This window comes from Chlorocebus sabaeus, chromosome 22 (assembly GCF_047675955.1).
Source record: "Chlorocebus sabaeus isolate Y175 chromosome 22, mChlSab1.0.hap1, whole genome shotgun sequence".
Taxonomy (NCBI): domain Eukaryota; kingdom Metazoa; phylum Chordata; class Mammalia; order Primates; family Cercopithecidae; genus Chlorocebus; species Chlorocebus sabaeus.
The window spans coordinates 100363695-100387226 of NC_132925.1; the positions used below are offsets into that span (position 1 = coordinate 100363695).

Here is a 23532-nt window from a genome sequence, read left to right on the forward strand (position 1 = left end):
ACTCCCAATATCGCAGGGGTGGTACACACCTCCTGCGATATTGTTCCTAATATCCCGAAGGGGAGAGCATAATATTACTCTCAATATCGCAGGGGGTGTACACCTCCTTTGTAATATTGTTCTTAAGATCCATGATGGGAGAGGTTGATATGACTCCCAATATCGCAAGAAGTGTGCAGTTGCCTGTGATATAGTTCATAACATCTAGGTGGGGAGAGGATGATATTACTGCCCATATCGCACGAGTTGTAAAACCCCTTCGATATTTTGTCTACAATCCTGCGGGGAGAAGATGATATTACTCCCAATATCGAAGAAGGTGTACACCCCCTGTGACACTATGCCCTATATCCATGTTGGGAGACGACGACAATATGCCCAATATCGCAGGGGATGTACACCCACACTGGGGTATTGTTCCTTATATTGAGAAGGGGAAGAAGATGCTATTGCTCCCAATAACACAGGGGCTGTGGCTGTACACCCCTCCTGTGATACTGTTCTTAATATCCTAGGGAAGAGAGGATGATACTACACCCAATATGACAGGGGGTGTACACCCACCCAGTGATATTGTTCTTAATGTACTCCACCTCCCAGCACCAGGGATATCGTTCCTAATATCCAGGGGAAGAGAGGATAACATTATGCCCAATATCGCAGGGGAGTGTACACAGCCTTTGTGATGTTGTTCCTAGTATCCAAAGGTAGAGACAATGATATCATTGGCCATATTGCAGGGGATGTACACCCTTCTGTGATACTGTTTTTGACATTCGGTGGGGGAGAGGATAACATTAATCCCAATATCGCAGAAGGTGTACAGACCCTTGTGATGTAGTTCCTACTGTACAGGGGAAAGAGAAAAATATTGCTCTCAATATCACAGGGGGTGTAACCACCCTGCCCCTCGTATATTGTTCCTAACATGCAGCAGGGTGGAGGCTGATAGTACTCCCAATATCCCAGAAGGTGCACACACCCCTGTGATATAGTTCCTAATATCCAGCGGGAAAGAGGCTGATTTTACTTTCGATGTCGCAGTGGGTGTACACCACCCCCAATCCCAGGGTATTGTTCCTTATATCCAGGTGGGAAGAAGACGATATGGCTGACAATATTGAAGGGGGTGGACACCTCTTCAGTGATATGGTTCCTGATATCCAGGGGGTGAGTGGATGATATTACTCCCAATAAAGCAGGAACCGTACAGCCACCCTGGGATTTTGTCCTTAATAACCACAGGGGAGAGGTGATATTACTACCAATACTGCAAGGGGTGTACACCCCTCCTGTGATATTGTTTCTGATATCCAGGAAAGGAGAAAATGGTATTACTACCAATATTGAAGAGATGTACAGCCCCCATGGGATGTTGTTCTAAAGATACAGGTTGAAAGACGATGAGATTCCATCCAATATAACAAGGGGTGTACACCCCGCCTGTGATATGAATCGTAAAACCTAGAAGAAGAGAGAATGACATTGCTTCCAAAAATACACGGGGTGTACACCCACCCTGTGATATTGTTCCTGTCATCTAAAGGAAGAGATGATGATACTACTCCCATTACCAGAGAAGGTACACACCCCCCTGTGATATTATTCCTCATAACTTGTGGGGGAGAGCATGATATTACTTCCAATATGACAGTGGCTTGACACCCAGTCTGTGATATTGCTCCCAATGTCCAGTAGGTACAGTATGATGTTCCTGCCAAGAGAGTAGTGGGTGTACAGCCGCCCTGTGATATTTCTCCGAATATTCAGGGAAACACAGGACGACATTACCCTAAATCTCCCAAAAAGTGTACACCCATTGTGTGATATGGTTCCTAATATCCAGAGGTGCAGAGGATGGTATTCGTTTTCCTGTCGCAAGCTGTGAACACACCACCTGTGAAATTGTTCCTAATATCCTGAACAAAAGAGGCTGCTAATAATGGACACACATTACAGGGGGGAGTAATTGGCTATTACAATCCACATCGCAGGGGGGTGAGGCACCCTCTGCGATATGGGGAGTAATAGCAACCCCCTCTCTCCCCCTGGCTATTATGATCCACATCGCAGGGCAGTTCAGGACACCAGCTCTGTCCCAACCTTGACCCAGACAGTGGGTGTCATGGGACCACCGCAGGGTCGGTGGCAGTTCAGCTCTAAGGTATCCCTGCTGCCAAAGACCAACTGTTCCTGCTAATTTGAATCTGGCCACAGGGTCTCTGTTGGTGAGACAGATGACTATGAGGCAGAGACCCTGAAATCTTGCACGCCAGAGCTCAACGCCCCCATGAGAGGCACCATAGCACACAGACTTTACAGACATACTAGCGAAGGCCACAGCAGGCCTTGACTGAGGAGCAATCTGACCAAGATCCTGGGGTCCTGCCACACAGCCCTTAAACCAGGGACCGGAAACTGTTTCCCTAAAGAGCCAGGAGTCAGTATTTTCAGCTTTGCCAACTGATCTTTGCTTCAAGGACGCAACTCTGCCATGGCTGCATGACAGCAGCCTTCCGCAGGTGGCCTGTGAAGAGATGGGCATGACTGCACCCCCATAAAACTTTGACACAGAGATAAAGTATAGAGGAAGAAAAGTGGGCCCAGGGGACCTGCGCTCAGCATACAGAGGACCCGCACTGGCACTGGTCTCTGGAGTTCCCTCAGTATTTATTGATCACTATGTCTACTATCTCGGCAAGCAGCGGGGGATGTGGCAGGACTACAGGGTAGTGGTGGGGAGAGGGTCAGCAGGAAAACATGTGAGCAAAGGACTCTGTGTCATAAATAAGTTTCAGGAAAGGTGCTGTGCCTCGATGTGCACACAGGCCAGATTTATGTTTGACTTTACACAAACATCTCCGTGCAGTAAAGAGCAGTATTGCCGCCAGCATGTCTTACCTCCAGCCAGAAGGCGGTTTTCTCCTATCTCAGTAAATAGAATGTATGGTCAGGTTTTACACCGAGACATTCCATTTCCAGGGATGAGTGGGAGACAGATGCCTTCCTCTTACATCAACTGCAAAAAGGCCTTCCTTTTCCACTAATCCTCCTCACCACAGACTCTTTACGGGTGTTGGGCTGGGGGACGGTCAGGTCTTTCCCTTCCCACGAGGCCATATCTCAGGCTGCCTCAGTGGGGAGAAACCTTGGACAATACCCAGGCTTTCTTGGGCAGAGGTCCCTGAGGCTCTCCACAGTGCACTGTGTCCCTGGGTACTCAAGACTGGAGAATGGCGATGACTTTTACCAAGCATACTGCTTGCAAACACATTTTCACTAAGGCACATCCTGCACAGCCCTAAATCCATTAAACCTTGAGTCAATACAGCACATGTTTCTGTGAGCACAGGGTTGGGGCTAGGGTTACAGATTAACGGCATCTCAAGGCAGAAGAATTTTTCTCAGTACAGATCAAAATGGACATTCTTATGTCTTCGTCTTTCTACATAGACACAATAACAGTCTGATCTATCTTTCTTTCCCCCACACAGGGAGTGTCACCACTGTATGTCAGCCACTGGGGGACAGGCTTCAGCTTACACCCACCTTCCACATTCCACCCTCTCACCTTGGCAGAAGCTGGCCAGGAATTGGGGCCAATGGATGGGTGGGGTCTGTAGACGACACTGTGTTCAGGTCCCCATGACGGCCTCACACATGGGTGGTGGCCTTGCAGTTCCAGGTGCCACACATGCGCCAGCCCCTGCTCAGGCCCTGATCTTTGAGGAGGGGGAGCATAAGAACCCGGGCACTGACCCCAGAGTGCCACTCACCCCCACAGCTGATTCTCCACACAGGAATCAGGTCTTGGTCCTGGCCACCTCCTGCTTCAGGGCCTCAGTTCTTTCCCAGGACTCACATGGTCCTTCCTCACATGCAGCTCTGTCGTGTTATTCTAACTGGTAGGATTCAGGGATTTCCATTTTGATAAGAACATAGGTGAGTCGCACATACTTAATTTTAGTGCTCATTGTTCAGGAAACCTATGTCCACTATAGGATACTGCAGAGTGATGCGATACGGAGAATTTAGGCAAGATAATATGATTTTCAGAGTTAAAGGAAGACAACCTGTTTTATGTACAGTAACTCCTCATAATATCACAGGGGATACCATATTTAAGCTTTGAGGTATCCCCAGGTACAATTCTTATTTGAGCCACATGTGAATTTCAGACACGGAGGCTTCCCAACTTTGGTGGCTTTCAACAAATGTGGAAGTTAATTCACAACCTATTTTGTGGAGGCATAAAATTCAATGAGCACTCATTTAACCTTTTATTTTAAATATTATTTTTGTAAACTTTGTATTTCCAATTAGGTGAAATTGTAAACCTGTTTCAGTTCTTATCCACTATTTTTTTTTTTTTTTCCCTGAGACAGAGTCTTACCCCGTCACACAGGCTGGAGTGCAGTGGCATGGTCTCTACTCACTGCAACCTCCGCCTCCCAGGTTCAAGTGATTCTCCTGCCTCAGCCTCCCAAGTAGCTGGGATTGTAGATGCCCACCACCACGCCCGGCTAATTTTTGTATTTTTAGTAGAGACATGGCTTCCCCATGTTGGTCAGGCTGGTCTTGAACCCCTGACCTTGTGATCTGCCCACCTCGGCCTCCCAAAGTGCTCGGATTACAGGCCTGAGCCACCACGCCCGGCCTCTCCACTCTTTTTAGGCAGAGGGGAGTAAGTGTTGCTTTAAGTTAGGAGGGACTCCCATGTAGCCAACCCATTTGTGTAAATTTCTTCCTTCAGAGTTCTTCAAATCAGCATCACCATTGTTAAAGGCCTCCCACATGATGATAATTGTGCTACAGGGTTTTACGAACATAAAGTTTATGTTTGGCTGAATTAACCTCCTTGCCGTGGCACAAGGGGGCCATAGGTGTTTTCACCAATTATGAAGCAGGTTCACTATGCAATGGCTACCAACTTTTCTGAGTACATTGAGACCAAACACATTCATACATAAATTCCATGAAGTGAATTTATTACTTACAAATAGCAAACAGAAGACAACAGAAGTCTAGGATTCAATATGAACCGCTACCACAAGATCAGGAAAGCTACCCAGAGCAGATGGATGGAGTTTTGACTGCAAATGCTTCACTTGCACTACAACTGAGGGACCCCAGAAAGCAGCCCACCTTTTCTCCCAGGATGTGGTTTGCTGGACACAAGCGTTAAAAGCCATTCTGTTTCGAGCAGGGACTATAACAGAGCCTGGGCTGTTCTGACCAATGTCACCTGATTATCAGGATATTGCCTTCCCAGCATATCATACAGTTATCTTGAGAACTACCAGTACGAAAGGGAGGAAAATGGCCCTGCACCCTTGAAACTGAAGGATCGGGATATTTGTTGTGACAGAGGCACAGACAGTAGCGACAGAGTGTTCTTGTGAGCCATCTACTAGTTCTGTTGACCAGAGCGTGGCACCTGACTGCTTTTCTCTTTTCTTTCAATGGAAACTGTTTCAGAATATTTTGAATATTTTGAGTTTCTACATATATAGAGTTGTGGCACATGATCACTGGCAATGTAGACTCTCTGCATGGTTAAAGGAAAGAGTTCAGGAACCCATCAACCCACATTGGAGGAGACCACCTAATCCTCCAGAGTGCCACTCCATCTCCCTGGGGTTAGCTCCACATGCAGTAAGGCCATTGTGTCTAAGGCCATCAAGACTTGCAGTCCGAAGATTAGACTTTTGACATGCTGATAAGCAGCGGTGATAAGAAAAGCCCACACACTGGCTAGGAATTTTTCAATGAAAGCAGCTGAGATGCTTCTTCATACGCTTCGGTAGGGGCTAATATCAAACTCTTTCTTCCCATTTTCTTTACTCAGTGCCTGAACCATGAGGCACCATAGAAGTACACCTCATCAGGAGGGTGTATGGGAAGCAGCAAGGGGAGCAGCAGCACAAGAAACAAACAAGGCCACTACTTCTTCCTACATAATAACTATTGTCTTGGAGTGTACAATAATTAATAATGTTCACATGGCTGCCCTAAGCATACAGAGATGGTGACCAGAGTAGATGCAGGGACTACAGAGATACCACCTGATTCTTGCTAATTAGGACTTAAGTGTTGGCTTATGTGCTGTGCTTTTGTGCATTAATAAGCTGGGGCCTCAAAACTGCCTGCTAAGCACAGGCCAAATGTCATGCTGGGGTGCAATTAAACATTCATGTGTAGGATGAGAGCATTTTAGTGTGATAGAAGATGACAACACCTGAAGACCACAAAACACTGTGCAGACCAAAGGGAAGGCCCATCGTCAGCTCATGGTTCTGACCCAGGTGACTGCTGATGTGTTACGGAACCGTCAGCCGACAGCAGGTAGGTCAAGTTGAGCAGGTGTCCTGCATGAGGGCTGGTCCATTCCATTTGTGTTGCCAATTGTTTCAATAGAGTCTCATGCACCCCACTGGTGAGGAAGGAATTAGCACCCTACATTTACTGGCATCGTTAAACACATAACATCTATTACCAAACAGATAAGCCAGACATCAGTTACTATTTACATATAGGAGGATGGTGTAAGCTCCCACAGGCCCGAACAGGGATTAACTTGGGAGCAGAGAATAGTATAGTATTAAAAAAGTAAGGATGTTCCTTTTTTTTTTTTTTTTAGACAGAATCTCGCTCTGTCACCCTTGCTGGAGTGCACTGGTGTGATCTTGGCTCACTGCAAGCTCCATCTCCCGGGTTCATGCCATTCTCCTGCCTCAGCCTCCCTAGAAGCTGGGACTACAGGGGCCCACCACCACGTCCGGCTAATTTTTTGTATTTTTAGTAGACATGGGGTTTCACCATGTTAGCCAGGATGGTCTCGATCTCCTGACCTCATGATCCGCCCGCCTCGGCCTCCTGAAGTGTTGGGATTACAGGCGTGAGCCACCGCGCCCAGCCGAGGATGTTCTTTTGTTCCCACAGGAGTATGCAATTGGTTTATCTGCTGGCTGGTGGGGAACTGAATCATATGACACTGACTGGTAAGACTGTAACATTGTAAAATACAATAGATAAACTATAATACCATAATGGTGTAACATCGATGAAAAGCCCAAAGCTATCATATGTGACTGAGAGACCGAATGCTTCCTCCCTCAGATTGGTTACAACGTATTGTCCTATCACAGTTCTCTCTCCTTCATTCAAAGTGAATGATCCAAATAACAGAAATAAAAATAAAGGGCAAAAAATGCAAAGAACTCATGAGATGATACTCTATGGTAAACTTTATGTACTTAGGAATTAATACCAACTCATTATTAGCAAAAAATAAACATCTTTACATCAAGAGTCGTTTTTCCTTTAATAAAAAAAGGTGAAATGTGTATAATGGACAAAGGATAATCAAAATTTGCCAAATGAGACTAGTAAGACAATTCCAACAATTCACAATCATTATTCACTGGTCCATTAATCACAGGACAATACATACAAATCAAACTTACCTGGCCGGACGCAGTGGCTCATGCCTGCAATCCCAGCACTTTGGGAGGTGGAGGCGGGCAAATCATGAGGTCAGGAGTTCAAGACCAGCCTAGCCAACATGGCGAAACTCTGTCTCTACTAAAAATACAAAGAATTAGCTGGACATAGTGGTGGGTGCCTGTAGTCCCAGCTACTCAGGAGGTTGAGGCAGGAGAATCGCTTAAACCCAGGAGGCGGAGGTTGCAGTGAGCTGAGATCGCACCACTGCAGTCCAGCCTGGGCAATAAAGTGAGACTCCATCTCAAAAAATAATAATAATGAAATAAAAAAATTAAACTTATCTACATATAGAAAAACATCAAAATTCAACCATGAATCCAGCACATTATCAAATGAATAGACAAAAATTCTACCAACAAACCTAAGAAAATATCATTATCTATGAAATTCAAGTACTGGCTTAAAGAGCATTTACAGAACTCTCATCTCAAGGTTTCCCTGCAAAACAAGGTGAAATGCATACTCAAGACTCTTTAAGAATGAGCCACTGATAAAAACAATATACTTGTAACTTTGTAACTTGTGTAACATTTCATACATTTTTTTCAAGCACTGCATGATAATTAATTTGCATCAGGCTTTCCAAATTAGAAAAGCTTCACTGATAGAACTTCTTTCCCGTGGGAGTATTCACATGACATTTCAAGTAAATGTGAAAACTGAAAATATTCTTGCAGTTTCTAAACTATTAGAGTCTTAATCCTGTGTACGTTCTTGTATTTACAAGGTCCAGCCAGCTACAGTGTGCATTTTCATATGTCCTTGAGTGGGTATGAGAGAAATGAAACATTCCCACATTCTGGACATTCATAGGGTTTTTCTCAGGAAGGAGCTGATGTCTTCAAATGGAACTAACACAACTGAAGGCCTTACCACAAATTTAAATTCAAAAAGCTTTTCTCCACTCTGAGTCCTCCCAAATCTTCAAAAACAGGAAAATCTGAAGGCTTGACCACATTTCCTACATTCTTAAGGTTTCTCTGCAGTGTGAGCCTTTTCATGTTTATGAGAGAATGGGAAAGAGTAAATGTTTTACCACATTTCTTACATTCAAGGGGCTTTATTTATTTATTTATTTATTTATTTATTTATTTTTGAGATGGAGTCTCACTCTGTCGCCAGGCTGGAGTGCAGTGGCAAAATCTAGGCTCACTGCAACCTCTGCCTCCTGGGTTCAAGTGATTCTCCTGCCTCAGCCTCCTGAGTAGCTGGGATTACAAGCGTGTGCTACCACACCCAGCTAATTTTTGTATTTTTAGGAGAGACGAGGTTTCACCATGTTGGCCAGGATGGTCTCAATCTCCTGACCTCGTGATCCACATGCACAGGGCTTCCCCTCAATCTCCCATGGCTTTTTATGTCCTTGAAAAAGAACTAAGACAACTGAAATGTGCCACCATGCCCAGCTAATTATTTTTTCTTTTTCTTTTTTTTTTTTTTTTGAGACAGAGTCTTGTTCTGTCGCCCAGGCTGGAGTGCAGTGTTGCGATCTCGGCTCACTGCAAGCTCTGCCTCCCAGGTTCACGCCATTCTACTGCCTCAGCCTCCCAAGTAGCTGGCGTGAGCCACCGCGCCCGGCATTATTTCGTTTTTTGTAGAGACAGGGTTTCACCATGTTGCCCAGCTTGTTTCACATTGTTTTAATCCAGGCTGGTTGTGAACTCCTGGGCTCAAGCAATACACACACCTTGGCCTCCCAAAGTGCTGGGATTATAGGCTAAGTCACTACACCCAGCCTCCATATCATGACTTCTTTCATGGCGAGTAAGGTGACTGGAACGAATGTAGGCTTTACCGCATCTCTTACATTCATAGGGTTTTTCTCCAGTATGAATTCTTTCATGGAGGTGAAGGGAACTGAGGCGACTGAAGGCTTGGTCACATTGTTTACATTCATAGGGTTTCTCTCCACTATGAGTACCTCTATGGTTACAAAGGGAACACAAACAACTAAAGGCTTTGCCACATTGTTTATATTCATAGGGTCTCTCTCCAGTATGAATGCTTCCATGGTAATGAAGGGAAGTGGAACAGCTGAAGGCTTTATCACATTTGGTATATTTATAGGGTCTTTCTCCAGTGTGAGTCCTTTCATGAGTCTTAAAAGAACAAGAAAATCTGAATGTTTTCCCACATTCCTTACATTCGTAGGGTTTCTCTCCAGTGTGAGTTCGTTCATGTATTAGACAAGAACCGGAAACAGTGAATGCTTTACCACATTGTTTACATTTATAGGGTTTTTCTCCTGTGTGAGTTCTCTGATGTCTTTCAACTGAATTGAGAAAATAAAAAGCTTTCCCACATATCGTACATTTATAAGCTGGATTTCCACTGTGCATTATCATGTATCTTCTAACACCTGGAATAGAAACAAAGAATTCCCCACACTGTTCACATTTATATTGCTTCTCTCCATATGGTTTGTATCCTGAGTAAGCTAGGATATGCCTATTAAGGAGGGAATGACGTACAAAGACTTTTCCACAAATACTGCATTCACATTGTTTTAATCCTGTAGAAATGTTCTCATTCAGATCAAGATTTGGAATTTGGCTGACAACTTGTCCATCATACTGACTACCTTCTTTGCTTTCATACAGACTCTGTACCATATGATTTCTGTAAAAAAAATGACAAACACATTATTATTGGTTGGTTTAATAACTTTGTACTTATTAATAGGTCTTGGACTTACACTGCTACCAATACCAGGGAAAATGCATTTTTTTTTTTTTTTTTTTTTTTTTTTTTTTTTTTTTTTTTTTTTTTTTTTGCCATGACTGAATTATTTGAAAGTAAATGGGTTACTACTGAAAACACAGCTACCACCTGCATGGCTATGACCAAAATAGTAAGATTCAGATACACAATTTTGTAGTACTATTTTCAAGTAAACTGTTTTCCAAACACTGACTGCTACACTGAAGTACGTTACATTTTGGGTGAAATTTTTCTAAAAAGAAATAAATTTCAAGTGACTCTTATTTGCTTTGATTGCTTGTTTTTAAGTTCATGACATGCTAAGATTCCTTCAGAGGACTTTACTTCCTCTTCTCAGTGCAAATTATCTTATATCTTTCCCAGGTTTTTCGAAGTGATCTTCAATATTCTGGTCTTTCCATTTGTTTCCTAAAATGTAGACCCACAAAATTATCATGAATTATTACAAACCATAGAAACATTACTAGATTTAATGTTTATTGTACACAGTGCCCATGCCTGATTTCTTCACCAAATCATTCCCTTGCCACATTCCAAATCACAAATAGCACTGATGATAGGGAAATACTTCTGTAATTACATGAAATGTGTTGTCATTCTTACCTACAGAAGCCAGGTTCCTGCAGGTTTCCTGCATCATTTCTCTGAAGAGATTCTTCTGAGAAGAATCTAGCAAAGCCCATTCCTCCTGGGTAAAGTTCACAGCCATATCCTCAAAAGCCACGGAGTCCTAGAACATTCCACACATGTGGATAGAAGGATGGGTGAGACTGACAGCACTGGGAATCTATACTCAATTCATAAGCTGTTTACATGATTCTAAAATTTCCAAGCATTTATTCTATGATTTGATTGTCACAACTTTTACTCTGTTCACACATACTCCCTCCCACACAGCAGTACTAATGCTAGAATTGAACTATTAAAAAAGGCAACAGCAAAGTAGAAACACCCATCTCATTAGAGAATCCGGGGGTAAGATGTGCTGCTAGGAGTTACCTTTTAACTTCACTTTGTACATTTCTAGTATCTGCCATAATAAAGTCCTACCTGATGTGCATAAGTGAGTTAATATTATCATTACTGAAACTACTTATTCTTAAAAACGCCTGCTCACAAAGTTCAATCTTTGTTTGTATTAGTAACTTACATTTTGAAAGGGATTCCACCAACCCAAGTAATAAGAATGACTCATTGCATCTAAATGGCTTATGCAATATATTTGTCAAAACTTTTTCTGCTGAAGGTCTATTATTTTGTGTCACTGCAGTGGGGCTTAGGGAACCAGACACCAAAACACAGTCTGAACACTAAGTGTTCAATGAGTTTCCCTGGTAGACAATCTTTTACATGTGCTGTCACTTGTTAACTGGGGAGTTGAGCCCATTCCATGTGATTACACCAAGAGAGAATAGGCTTATTAAATTTAATTGAGTAGTAAACAAAATCAATAATTGATTAATTTAACAATACTAATACAACAATTTTTAAAATTTCGATTGCACAATGTCAAGGCAGAAAGGAATAAGAGGAAATATGACACCTGTTTTTTAAAATGACATTAATGTCACCACTTCCAGATGCTATTCCCATGAAATCACATAAATTCCCAAATCAGGTTGTTTTAAGCAAGAAAAACTACTTTTTCTTACATAGTAAAAATGACAAATGTCTAATGATTTTTAGTCATCTAAAAAAAGAGTGATGGCTTGTCTAACATACTTCTAAGATTTTCAAACGAAAATATTCAGGACAGCACCGTATTAGCAGAGAGATGAGCAAGCAGACCAAGGGAAAAAAAAGTCTTAATGACCCAGTATTTATATGGAAAGTTGATGAATGATAGAGCAGGAACTGTAGAATAGAAAAAGAAATCACATGCACTTTAAAATATGAGGCAAACCAGGCTGGCATCTACTTGGGAAAATGTATTGCATTCTTCTCTATTCCATGAACAATAATCAACTTATTATATATTCAAATATGAAAGATAAAACTAGAACACTTTCAGAAGTCACAGGAAGACTTTTTTTTACGAAGGATTAGGCAGAATTTTTTTTATGTAAGAAAAAAATAACAAAGTAACAGACAAACCCAAACATATTAAAATTTAGGGAATAAAAAGAAAATAGAGTGGGCCGGCCGTAGTGGCTCACGCCTGTAATCCCAGCACCTTGGGAGGCTGCACCTTGGGAGGCTGAGGTGGGCGATCACCTGAGGTCGGGAGGTTGAGACCAGCCTGGCCAACATGGCAAAACCCTGTCTTTTTGTTGTTTGTTTGTTTGTTTGTTTGTTTTCTGAGACAGAGTCTCGCATTGTCACTTGGGCTGGGGTGCAGTGGCAAGATCTTGGCTCACTGCAACTTCCACCTCCCAGGTTCAAGCAATTCTCTTGCCTCAGCCTCCCGAGTAGCTGGGATTACAGGTGCATGCCACCATGATCAGCTAATTTTTTTGTATTTTTAATAGAGACAGGGTTTCACCACGTTGGCCAGGCTGCTCTGGAACTCCTGACCTCATGATCCGCCCACCTTGGCCTCCCAAAGTGCTGGGATTACAGGCATAAGCCACCGTGCCAGGCCTAAAACCCCGTTTTTACTAAAAATACAAAAATTAGCTGGATGTGGTCGTGGGTGCCTATAATCCCAGTTAATTGGGAGGCTGACACAGGAGAATCACTTGAACCCGGGAGGCGGAGGTTGCAGTAAGCAGAGAAGGCACCACTGCACTCCAGCCCAGCTACAGAGCAAGACCGCGTCTCCAAAAAAACAAAAAACAACAACAAAAAAACCCTCAGATATCCAGATAAGAGGATACAGATGTGTCCACTGTCATAAACTCTTCACCATGCTACAAGAGGGGAACTGACATTTTGGTGAATATTTGTAAATCATCAATTTATCTATCACACTTTTATTTCACCAGTAGCATTTACAAAGCTAAGTTCTACAATTCCGTTTGAAATTACCCTTAAAAAGAACAGACTTTGGCCGGGCGCGGTGGCTCAAGCCTGTAATCCCAGTGCTTTGGGAGGCCGAGACGGGCAGATCACAAGGTCAGGAGATCGAGACCATCCTGGCTAACACGGTGAAACCCTGTCTCTACTAAAAAAATACAAAAAAACTAGCCAGGCAAGATGGCGGGCACCTGTAGTCCCAGCTACTCGGGAGGCTGAGGCAGGAGAATGGCGTGAATCCAGGAGGCAGAGCTTGCAGTGAGCTGAGATCCGGCCACTGCACTCCAGCCTGGGCGACAGAGTGAGACTCCGTCTCAAAAACAAAACAAAACAAAAAAAGAACACACCTTTAGATTCCGGAGCAAGATGGCCAAATAGGAGCAGCTCCAGCCTCCAGCTCCCAGCACCAGCGACACAGAGGACAGGTGATTTCTGCATTTTCAACGGAGGTACTGGGTTCATCTCACTGGGGAGTGCCAGACAATTGGTGCTGATCAGCTGGTGCAGCCCGACCAGCGAGAGTTGAAGCAGGGCGAGCCATCGCCTCGCCTGGGAAGCACAAGGGGGAAGTCAATCCCTTTTCCTAGCCAAGGGAAACTGAGACACACCACATCTGGAAAATTGGTTAACTGCCACCCTAATACTGCGCTTTACCAAGCACAGCAGTCTGAGATCTAACTGCAAGGCAGCAGTGAGACTGGGGGAGGGGCACCCACCATTGCTGAGGCTTAAGTAGGTAAACAAAGCTGCAGAGAAGCTCAAACTGGGTGGAGCCTACCGCAGCTCAAGGGGGCCTGCCTGTCTCTGTAGACTCCATCTCTGGGGACAGGGCATAGCTAAACAAAAAGCAGCAGAAACCTCGGCAGAGGTAAATGACCCTGTCTGACAGCTTTGAAGAGACCAGTGGATCTCCCAGCACGGAGGTTGAGATCTGAGAACAGACAGACTCCCTGCTTAAGTGGGTCCCTGACCCCTGAGTAGCCTAACTGGGAGACATCCCCCACTGGGTGCAGACCGACACCTCACACCTTACACACGGCAGGGTACACCCCTGAGACGAAGCTTCCAGAGCAAGAATCAGACAGCAACACTCACTGTTCAGCAATATTCTATCTTCTGCAGCCTCCACTGCTGATACCCAGGCAAACAGGGTCTGGAGTGGACCTCAAGCAATCGCCAACAGACCTACAGCTGAGGGTCCTGACTGTTAGAAGGAAAACTAACAAACAGAAAGGACACCCACACCAAAACCCCATCGGTTCGTCACCATCATCAAAGACCAAAGGCAGATAAAACCACAAAGATAGGAAAAAAGCAGGGCAGAAAAGCTGGAAATTCAAAAAATCAGAGCACATCTCCCTCTCCAAAGGAATGCAGCTCATCGTCAGCAATGGAACAAAGCTGGATGGAGAATGACTTTGACGAGTTGAGAGAAGAAGGCTTCAGTCCATCAAAATTCTCAGAGCTAAAGGAGGAACTATGTAACCAGTGCAAAGAAACTAAAAATCTTGAAAAAAGAATGGAAGAATGGATAACTAGAATAATCAATGCAGAGAAGGCCATAAACGAACTGACAGAGATAAAAACCATGACACAAGAAATACGTGACAAATGTACAAGCTTCAGTAACTGACTCGATCAACTGGAAGAAAGAGTATCAATGATTGAAGATCAAGTGAATGAAATGAAGCGAGAAGAGAAGTCTAGAGAAAAAAGAGGAAAAAGAAATGAACAAAGCCTCCAAGAAATATGGGATTATGTGAAAAGACAAAATCTACGTCTGATTGGGGTGCCTGAAAGTGAGGGGGAAAATGAAACCAAGTTGGAAAACACTCTTCAGGATATCATCCAGGAGAACTTCCCCAACCTAGTAAGGCAGGCCAACATTTAAGTTCAGGAAATACAGAGAACGCCACAAAGATACTCCTTGAGAAGAGCAACTCCAAGACACATAATTGTCAGATTCACCAAAGTTGAAATGAAGGAAAAAATCTTAAGGGCAGCCAGAAAGGTCGGGTTACCCACAAAGGGAAGCGCATCAGACTAACAGCAGATCTCTCGGCAGAAACTCTCCAAGCCAGAAGAGAGTGGGGGCCAATATTCAACATTCTTAAAGAAAAGAATTTTCAACCCAGAATTTCATATCCAGCCAAACTAAGTTCCATAAGTGAAGGAGAAATAAAATCCTTTACAGACAAGCAAATGCTTAGAGATTTTGTCACCACCAGGCCAGCCCTACAAGACACCCTGAAGGAAGCACTAAACATGGAAAGGAAAAACCAGTACCAGCCAATGCAAAAACATACCAAAATGTAAAGACCATCAATGCTAGGAAAAAAACTGCATCAACTAACAAGCAAAATAACGAGCTAATATCACAATGAAAGGATCAAGTTCGCATATAACAATAGTAACCTTAAATGTAAATGGATTAAATGGTCCAATTGAAAGACACAGACTGGCAAATTGGATAAAGAGTTAAGACCCATCAGTTTGCTGTATTCAGGAGACCCATCTCACGTGCAGAGACATACATAGGCTCAAAATAAAGGGATGGAGGAAGATTTACCAAGCAAATAGAGAACAAAAAAAAGCAGGGGTTGCAATCCTAGTCTCTGATAAAACAGACTTTAAACCATCAAAGATCAAAAGAGACAAAGAAGGCCATTACATAATGGTAAAGGGATCAATTCAACAGGAAGAGCTAACTATCCTAAAGATATATGCACCCAATACAGGAGCACCCAGATTCATAAAGCAAGTCCTTAGAGACTTACAAAGAGACTTAGATTCCCATACAATAATAATGGGAGACTTCAACACCCCACTGTCAACATTAGACAGATCAATGAGACAGAAAGTTAACAAGGATATCCAGGAATTAAACTCAACTCTGCAACAAGCGGATCTAATAGACATCTACAGAACTCTCCACCCCAAATCAACAGAATATACATTCTTCTCAGCACCACGTCACACTTATTCCAAAACTGACCACATAGTTGGAAGTAAAGCACTGCTCAGCAAATGTACAAGAACAGAAATTATAACAAACTGTCTCTCAGACCACAGTGCAATCAAACTAGAACTCAGGACTCAGAAACTCAATCAAAACTGCTCAACTACATGGAAACTGAACAACCAGCTCCTGAATGACTACTGGGTACATAATGAAAGGAAGACAGATATAAAGATGTTCTTTGAAACCAATGAGAACAAAGATACAACATACCAGAATCTCTGGGACACAGTTAAAGCAGTGGGTAGAGGGAAATGTATAGCACTAAATGTCCACAAGAGAAAGCTGGAAAGATCTAAAATTGACACGCTAACATCACAATTAAAAGAACTAGAGAAGCAAGAGCAAACACATTCAAAAGCTAGCAGAAGGCAAGAAATAACTAAGATCAGAGCAGAACTGAAGGAGATAGAGACACAAAAAACCCTCCAAAAAGATCAATGAATCCAGGAGCTGGTTTTTTGAAATAATCAACAGAATTGATAGACCGCTAGTAAGACTAATAAAGAAAAGAGAGAAGAATTAAATAGATGCAATAAAAAATGATACAGGGGATATCACCACCGACCCCACAGAAATAAAAACTACCATCAGAGAATACTATAAACACCTCTACGCAAATAAACTAGAAAACTTAGAAGAAATGGATAATTTCCTGGACACTTACACTCTCCCAAGACTAAACCAGGAAGAAGTTGAATCCTTGAATAGACCAATAGCAGGCTCTGAAATTGAGGCAATTATTAATAGCCTACCAACCAAAAAAAGTCCAGGACCAGACGGATTCACAGCCGAATTCTACCAGAGGTACAAGGAGGAGCTGGTACCATTCCTTCTGAAACTATTCCAATCAATAGAAAAAGAGCAAATCCTCCCTAACTCATTTTATGAGGCCAAAACCTGGCAGAGACACAACAAAAAAAGAGAATTTTAGACCAATATCCCTGATGAACATCGATGCAAAAATCCTCAATAAAACACTGGCAAACTGAATCCAGCAGCACATCAAAAAGCTTATCCACCATGTTCAAGTGGGCTTCATCCCTGGGATGCAAGGCTGGTTCAACATACGCAAATCAATAAACGTAATCCATCACATAAACAGAATCAAAGACAAAAACTACGTGATTATCTCAATAGATGCAGAAAAGGCCTTTGACAAAATTCAACAGCCCTTCATACTAAAAACGCTCAATACATTCGGTATTGATGGAACGTATCTCAAAATCATAAAAGCTACTTATGACAAACCCACAGCCAATATCATACTGAATGGGCAAAAACTGGAAGCATTCCCTTTGAAACCTGGCACAAGACAGGGATGCCCTCTCTCACCACTTCTATTCAACATAATGTTGGAAGTTCTGGCTAGGGCAATCAGACAAGAGAAAGAAATAAAGGGTATTCAGTTAGGAAAAGAAGAAGTCAAATTGTCCCTGTTTGCAGATGACATGATTGTATATTTAGAAAACCCCATCGTCTCAGCCCAAAATCTCCTTAAGTTGATAAGCAACTTCAGCAAAGTCTCAGGATACAAAATCAATGTGCAAAAATCACAAGCATTCTTATGCACCAGTAACAGACAAAAAGAGAGCCAAATCATGAATGAACTTCCATTCACAATTGCTTCAAAGAGAATAAAATACCTAGGAACCCAACTTACAAGGGATGTAGAGGACCTCTTCAAGGAGAACTACAAACCACTGCTCAGTGAAATAAAAGAGGACACAAACAAATGGAAGAACATACCATGCTCATGGATAGGAAGAATCAATATCATGAAAATGGCCATATTGCCCAAGGTAATTTATAGATTCAGTGCCATCCCCATCAAGCTACCAATGACTTTCTTCACAGAATTGGAAAAAACTGCTTTAAAGTTCATATGGAACCAAAAAAGACCCCACATTGCCAAGACAATCCTAAGCCAAAAGAACAAAGCTGGAGGCATCACGCTACCTGACTTCAAACTATACTACAAGGCTACAGTAACCAAAACAGCATGATACTGGTACCAAAACAGAGATATAGACCAATGGAACAGAACAGAGCCCTCAGAAATAATACCACACATCTACAGCCATCTGATCTTTGCCAAACCTGACAAAAACAAGAAATGGGGAAAGGATTCCCTATTTAATAAATGGTGCTGGGAAAATTGGCTAGCCATAAGCAGAAAGCTGAAACTGGATCCTTTCCTTACTCCTTATACGAAAGTTAATTCAAGATGGATTAGAGACTGAAATGTTATACCTAATACCATAAAAACCTTAGAAGAAAACCTAGGTAATACCATTCAGGACATAAGCATGGGTAAGGACTTCATGTCTAAAACACTAAAAGCAATAGCAACAAAAGCCCAAATTGACAAATGGGATCTCATTAAACTAAAGAGCTTCTGCACAGCAAAAGAAACTACCATCAGAGTGAACAGGCAACCTACAGAATGGGAGAACATTTTTGCAATCTACTCATCTGACAAAGGGCTAATATCCAAAACCTACAAAGAACTCAAACAAATTTATAAGAAAAAAACAAACAACCCCATCAAAAAGTGGACAAAGGATATGAACAGACATTTCTCAAAAGAAGACATTCATACAGACAACAGATACATGAAAAAATGCTCATCATCACTGGCCGTCAGAGAAATGCAAATCAAAACCACAATGAGATACCATCTCACACCAGTTAGAATGGCAATCATTAAAAAGTCAGGAAACAACAGGTGCTGGAGAGGATGTGGAGAAATAGGAACACTTTTACACTGTTGGTAGGATTGTAAACTAGTGTAACCATTGTAGAAAACAGTATAGTGATTCCTCAAGGATCTAAAACTAGAAATACCATATGACCCAGCCATCGCATTACTGGGTATATACCCAAAGGATTATAAATCATGCTGCTATAAAGACACATGCAATGTATATTTATTGCAGCACTATCACAATAGCAAAGACTTGGAATCAACCCAAATGCCCATCAGTGACAGACTGGATTAAGAAAATGTGGCACATATACACCATGGAATACTATGCAGCCATAAAAAAGGATGAGTTTGTGTCCTTTGTAGGGACATGGGTGCAGCTGGAAACCATCCTTCTCAGCAAACTTTCGTAAGAACAGAAAACCAAACACCGCATGTTCTCACTCATAGGTGGGAATTGAACAATGAGATCACTTGGACTCTGGAAGGGGAACATCACACACCAGGGCCTATTATGGGGAGGGGGGAACGGGGAGGGATGGCATTGGGAGTTATAACTGATGTAAATGATGAGTTGATGGGTTCTGATGAGTTGATGGGTGCAGCACTCCAACATGACACATGTATGCATATGTAACAAACCTGCACGTTGTGCACATGTACCCTAGAACTTAAAGTATATATTTTTAAAAAAAGAACAGACCTTTAAAACTTACTACACTCACTCTGGGGAAGAAATGAATACGAATTTTTAGCAAATAAAGTACATTATTTTACCTTGCCTCTTTGGAAATAGTATTTTTATCTTTCAAGCTGTACTGACAAAATGTATCTTACAGTCAATGAAAAACTGAAACTCAAATAAGCGGACAAGTCTTTTCAAGGTAACAAATTCAGGGAGAGGCAGTGCTGACTCCAACACAGACCTTTCTAAGTGTCACGGCAGGCCATTCTATCCCTCAGGACACCCATCCTGTTCAGTAAAGTACTCAGTGACCACCTAGGAGGCACTGGCACTGCTCTTTGTCCTCCTGTGTGCCTTAAGTGCATTTCCATATTCAGGTTCTTGCACATCCTCTCTGGGGTGGGTTTTCCTTGTCTTTGGGACAGTTTTTCTCTCTTCACAAGTCTGAGACAATCTAGAGAGCAGAAATCATTTCTGCCTTTTCCTCTCAATATCACCATCCCATTGGCAGACCATCAATGTGTCTCCGAGGAATAAAAACTCCGGCTGGAGGAACAATTTTAATGACCTAACTTTAATGACATTACATTGTATTGTCCTAAAATTTTAATGACCCTAAGGGGTCACCATTTCAGATGAAACTATACCAGGAGATTCCTCTAAGGCCAAGAGCATCCAGCTGCTCCCCTGAGAGTCTCAACCCCCTACCTCAGGCTGTCCTTGGGGATGAGATGACCCTGGGGCTGATACTCACTAGACCCTCCAATAGGCATGGCCGCTGTGGGTATCCTGGGTCATCTCCAGACAGTTCTAAAATACCAGGACTAGGAAAAGACAGGAGGGTGGCTGAGGACACAACGCCCTGTAAAGTTTTCACGGGGGGACCTCAACCTAAAGACATTTTGGTAATGCGTACACTTAGGAAAGATGAAAAGAAGAGAGGCACAAAGATGTTTTCTGCAGTAGAGTGTCAGATGATTTATTCTCCACTTTCCTCTCATGTAAAATGTTTGGAAACAGAAAAATATTTTGGCCAAGGTGGCTCATGCCTGTAATCCCAGAGCTTTAGGAGGCCAAGGCAGGCGATCAATTAAGGTCAGGAGTTCGAAACCAACCTAGCCAACATGGCGAAACCCTGTCTCTACTAAAAATACGAAAATTAGCTGGACATGGTGGTAGGTGCCTATAAACCCAGCTACTTGGGAGGCTGAGGCAGGAGAATCGCTTGAACTCGGGAGTCAGAGGTTGCAGTGAGCTGAGACTGCACCATTGCACTCCAGCCTGGCCACAGGGCAAGACTCCGTCTCAAAAAAAAAAAAAAAAAAAAACTATATATATACACACACATATATATGTATATGCATATATGTATGGTTTGCTTCCTCATTAACCTTATCAAAGCCTCTCATTTACGCCCCTCCTGTGGACCCCAAACCACAAACCATGACTGTGGTACCCGTTTTATGAATCGCCGATTTGCTCAAACACACCGTTTAACGTTTTAACAAAGCCTCAGGCTAATTTTAGGGGGAGAAAGGTGGCACTGGAAGCTCCATGAACCACAGCTCCTCCCACGCTGGAACCACGCACACGGAGTCTGGGCTCTCCTGGATCACCCTCCCGTGGTCAGTGCACTACCTGGGTAGGGGAGGCGCGGGGTTCCCGAGAGGGCTCCAGCCGGCGGAAGTGGCGCCCACAGGTACAGACAGGACTCAGGGGTCCCGCTGCCCGCCCCGCCTGGCCCTGCACAGAAGGGGACTGAGGCCCGGCTGCGCCGCGGCGGCTGGGTCCTCAGGTTCCGCAGCCGATGGCTGGTTCCAGCAGGTTTCAACCAGCCCTCTTCCCCACTTGGGGAAGCCAGGCGCAGTCCACTCACCATTCCTCGGCTTCCCGGGTGTCCTGGCGTCAGCTAGGGATGTCCCAATACCCGCAGGTCACAGGGTGGCAGAGGCTGCTGCAGAGCCACCTGGGCCTCCCAGAGCCAAGAAGCAGCAGCGGAGACTTAACAGAAAGAGCCTACTGTGGCCAAGGCGAGACAAAGCGCCCGCCAGCCGGGTCCCGGAAGCCGCCCTCTCCTTTCCGGCGGCGTGCCTGATTAAACGGTCCCCACTCCAGAGCCCCTGATTGTATGCGGCTTCAGGCCCCACCCCCTCAGGCCCTGAGGGACAGGAGATTGCGATCTCACGTGAGGCTGGATGAGGCCAGAATGACCGTTTTGGCCTAGCGGTTTGTAAGGAGTGCGTCCTTCCTGCGCTGCGATCTGACCATGCAAGGAGGACATTCGCATTTAACCTTGTATACAAGGTTATAGCTATTTGTGCATAACATATATATATAATTGCAAGCAATATAATGACAATTCTGCAACTGCCCAGTGGGTTCACCTTGCCTGCTACCTAGACAGAGCTGATTTCTCAAGACGGGGGAATAGCAATAGAGAAAGAGTAATTCACTCAGAGTCGGCTGTGCGGGAGACCAGAGTTTTTTATCTTATTTTATTTTATTTTTCTTAAACAGAGTCTTGCTCTGTCGCCCAGGCTGGAGTGCAGCCTCGGAGTTTTATGATTATTCAAATCAGTCTCCCTATTTAGAAAGTTTATTTTGCCAAGGTTGGGGATGCTTGTGCATGACACAGCCTCAGGATATCCTGATGACAGTCGCCCAAGGTGGTCAGAGCACAGCTTGGTTTTGTTGGAGATAAATGCTGGGTGCCGCAAAGTGAAACCAGCACTCAAGCCAAAGTTTTCTCAGCAACGCACACGAACAAAGGAAAGCAGGGGGTTTTATTCCTAAGGCAATCCCTACCTCTGGCATAGGTTGGGGCCAGACCTCAAGCTCTAAACTGACCCTGTTGGCTATTTGTGAATATTTTCCCAAATAAGGAAGGGGGAAGGGGTATGTGAGTTACAAAGGTGGGACGTGTGGTTTCAAAGGGAGAAATGGGTGCAGAGCAGGTAACCAAGGAAACAGATGTGAGTTCTTTATTAGAACTGACAGGAAGATTGTTTACAGTAACTAAGGGCAAGGAGGCATGGAGAACAAGAAAGTTGAGTTCCAGAACAAAAAACAAGAACGTTAACATGCCAAACCTTGGAAGAGAAACTGACTGTATCTGACAGTTTTATACATTTTAGGGAGACAGGAGACATCAATCAACATATGTAAAATGAACACTAGTTTGATCTGGTACAACCTGAAGCAAAAGTGGGTCAACTCGAAGCCAGGAGGGGGCTTCCAGGTCACAGGTAGGTGAGAGACTAACGGTTGCATTGAGTTTCTGATGAGCCTTTCCAAAGGAGGCAATAAGATACACATTCTTCTCAGTGAGCAGCTGATGACTTTGAATAGAATGGGAGGCAGGTTTGCCCTAAGCAGTTCCCAGATTGACTTTTCCCTTTATCTTAGCGATCTGGGGAGCCCAAAATATTTTCCTTTCCAATTTCCCCCTTTTGTTTTAAAAATAGTTTGGGGAAAGCATTTTAGAAGAAAATCAGTCTCTGGTGTCAGGTTTTGTCTGATTTCTCATGGAGTAGCTGGGATTACAGGCGCGCGACACCACACCTGGCTACATATATATATATAATTTTTTTTTTTTGTAGAAACGGGGGCCTCCCTCGGTTGCCCAGGCTGGTCTCTGGTGCCCAACGCGGGGCTCCCCGTAATCTCTACAAATAATCCAGTGAAGGAACACCAGAGCGTGGAAAGCAGAGGACGACCGACAAAGGACTCCCGAGTAGGTTTGCACTTCAAGCTGTAGGGTAAGTAGGGCGCTCGGAGAATTCCAGGGAAACCTCGGGAAAATATGGGTCAGGGTGAGAGTAAGTTCGCTAATTACTTAAGCCTTGTGCCGCGGAGGGGTAATTGTGAGTACCCAAAATCTCACATCTTTGTTCCCTCTGGTAGACAAGTATTCTCCTTGGTTCCCGGAATATGGAACCA

At 43.5% G+C, this 23532-nt stretch overlaps 1 protein-coding gene across 2 annotated transcripts; it reads right to left on the bottom strand.

Moving 5' to 3' along the window:
* Positions 1–7229: 7229 nt before the first annotated feature.
* On the bottom strand, positions 7230–21673 carry LOC119625733 (uncharacterized). Of its 2 annotated transcripts, none has more exons than XM_073010327.1 (4): positions 21470–21673; positions 10831–10957; positions 10578–10635; positions 7230–10128 (listed from the first exon to the last, which is right to left on the bottom strand). In XM_073010327.1, the coding sequence occupies exons 1-4, from the start codon at positions 21470–21472 to the stop codon at positions 9177–9179; spliced, it is 1140 nt and encodes a 379-aa protein (XP_072866428.1). In that variant the 5' UTR covers positions 21473–21673; the 3' UTR covers positions 7230–9176. The 2 variants fall into 2 exon arrangements, with proteins under 2 accessions (XP_072866428.1, XP_072866427.1); XM_073010326.1 differs by lacking the exon at positions 10578–10635 and adding an exon at positions 13530–13731 and having other exon boundaries at positions 7230–10125.
* Positions 21674–23532: the final 1859 nt, after the last annotated feature.

Coding starts and splice junctions, on each gene's coding strand:
- LOC119625733 (XM_073010327.1), bottom strand. Junction 10,636..10,830: donor CAGGAACCTGGCTTCTGTAG/GTAAGAATGACA, acceptor TCTACATTTTAG/GAAACAAATGGAAAGACCAG. Junction 10,129..10,577: donor GAAAAACCTGGGAAAGATAT/AAGATAATTTGC, acceptor TCATTTTTTTTA/CAGAAATCATATGGTACAGA.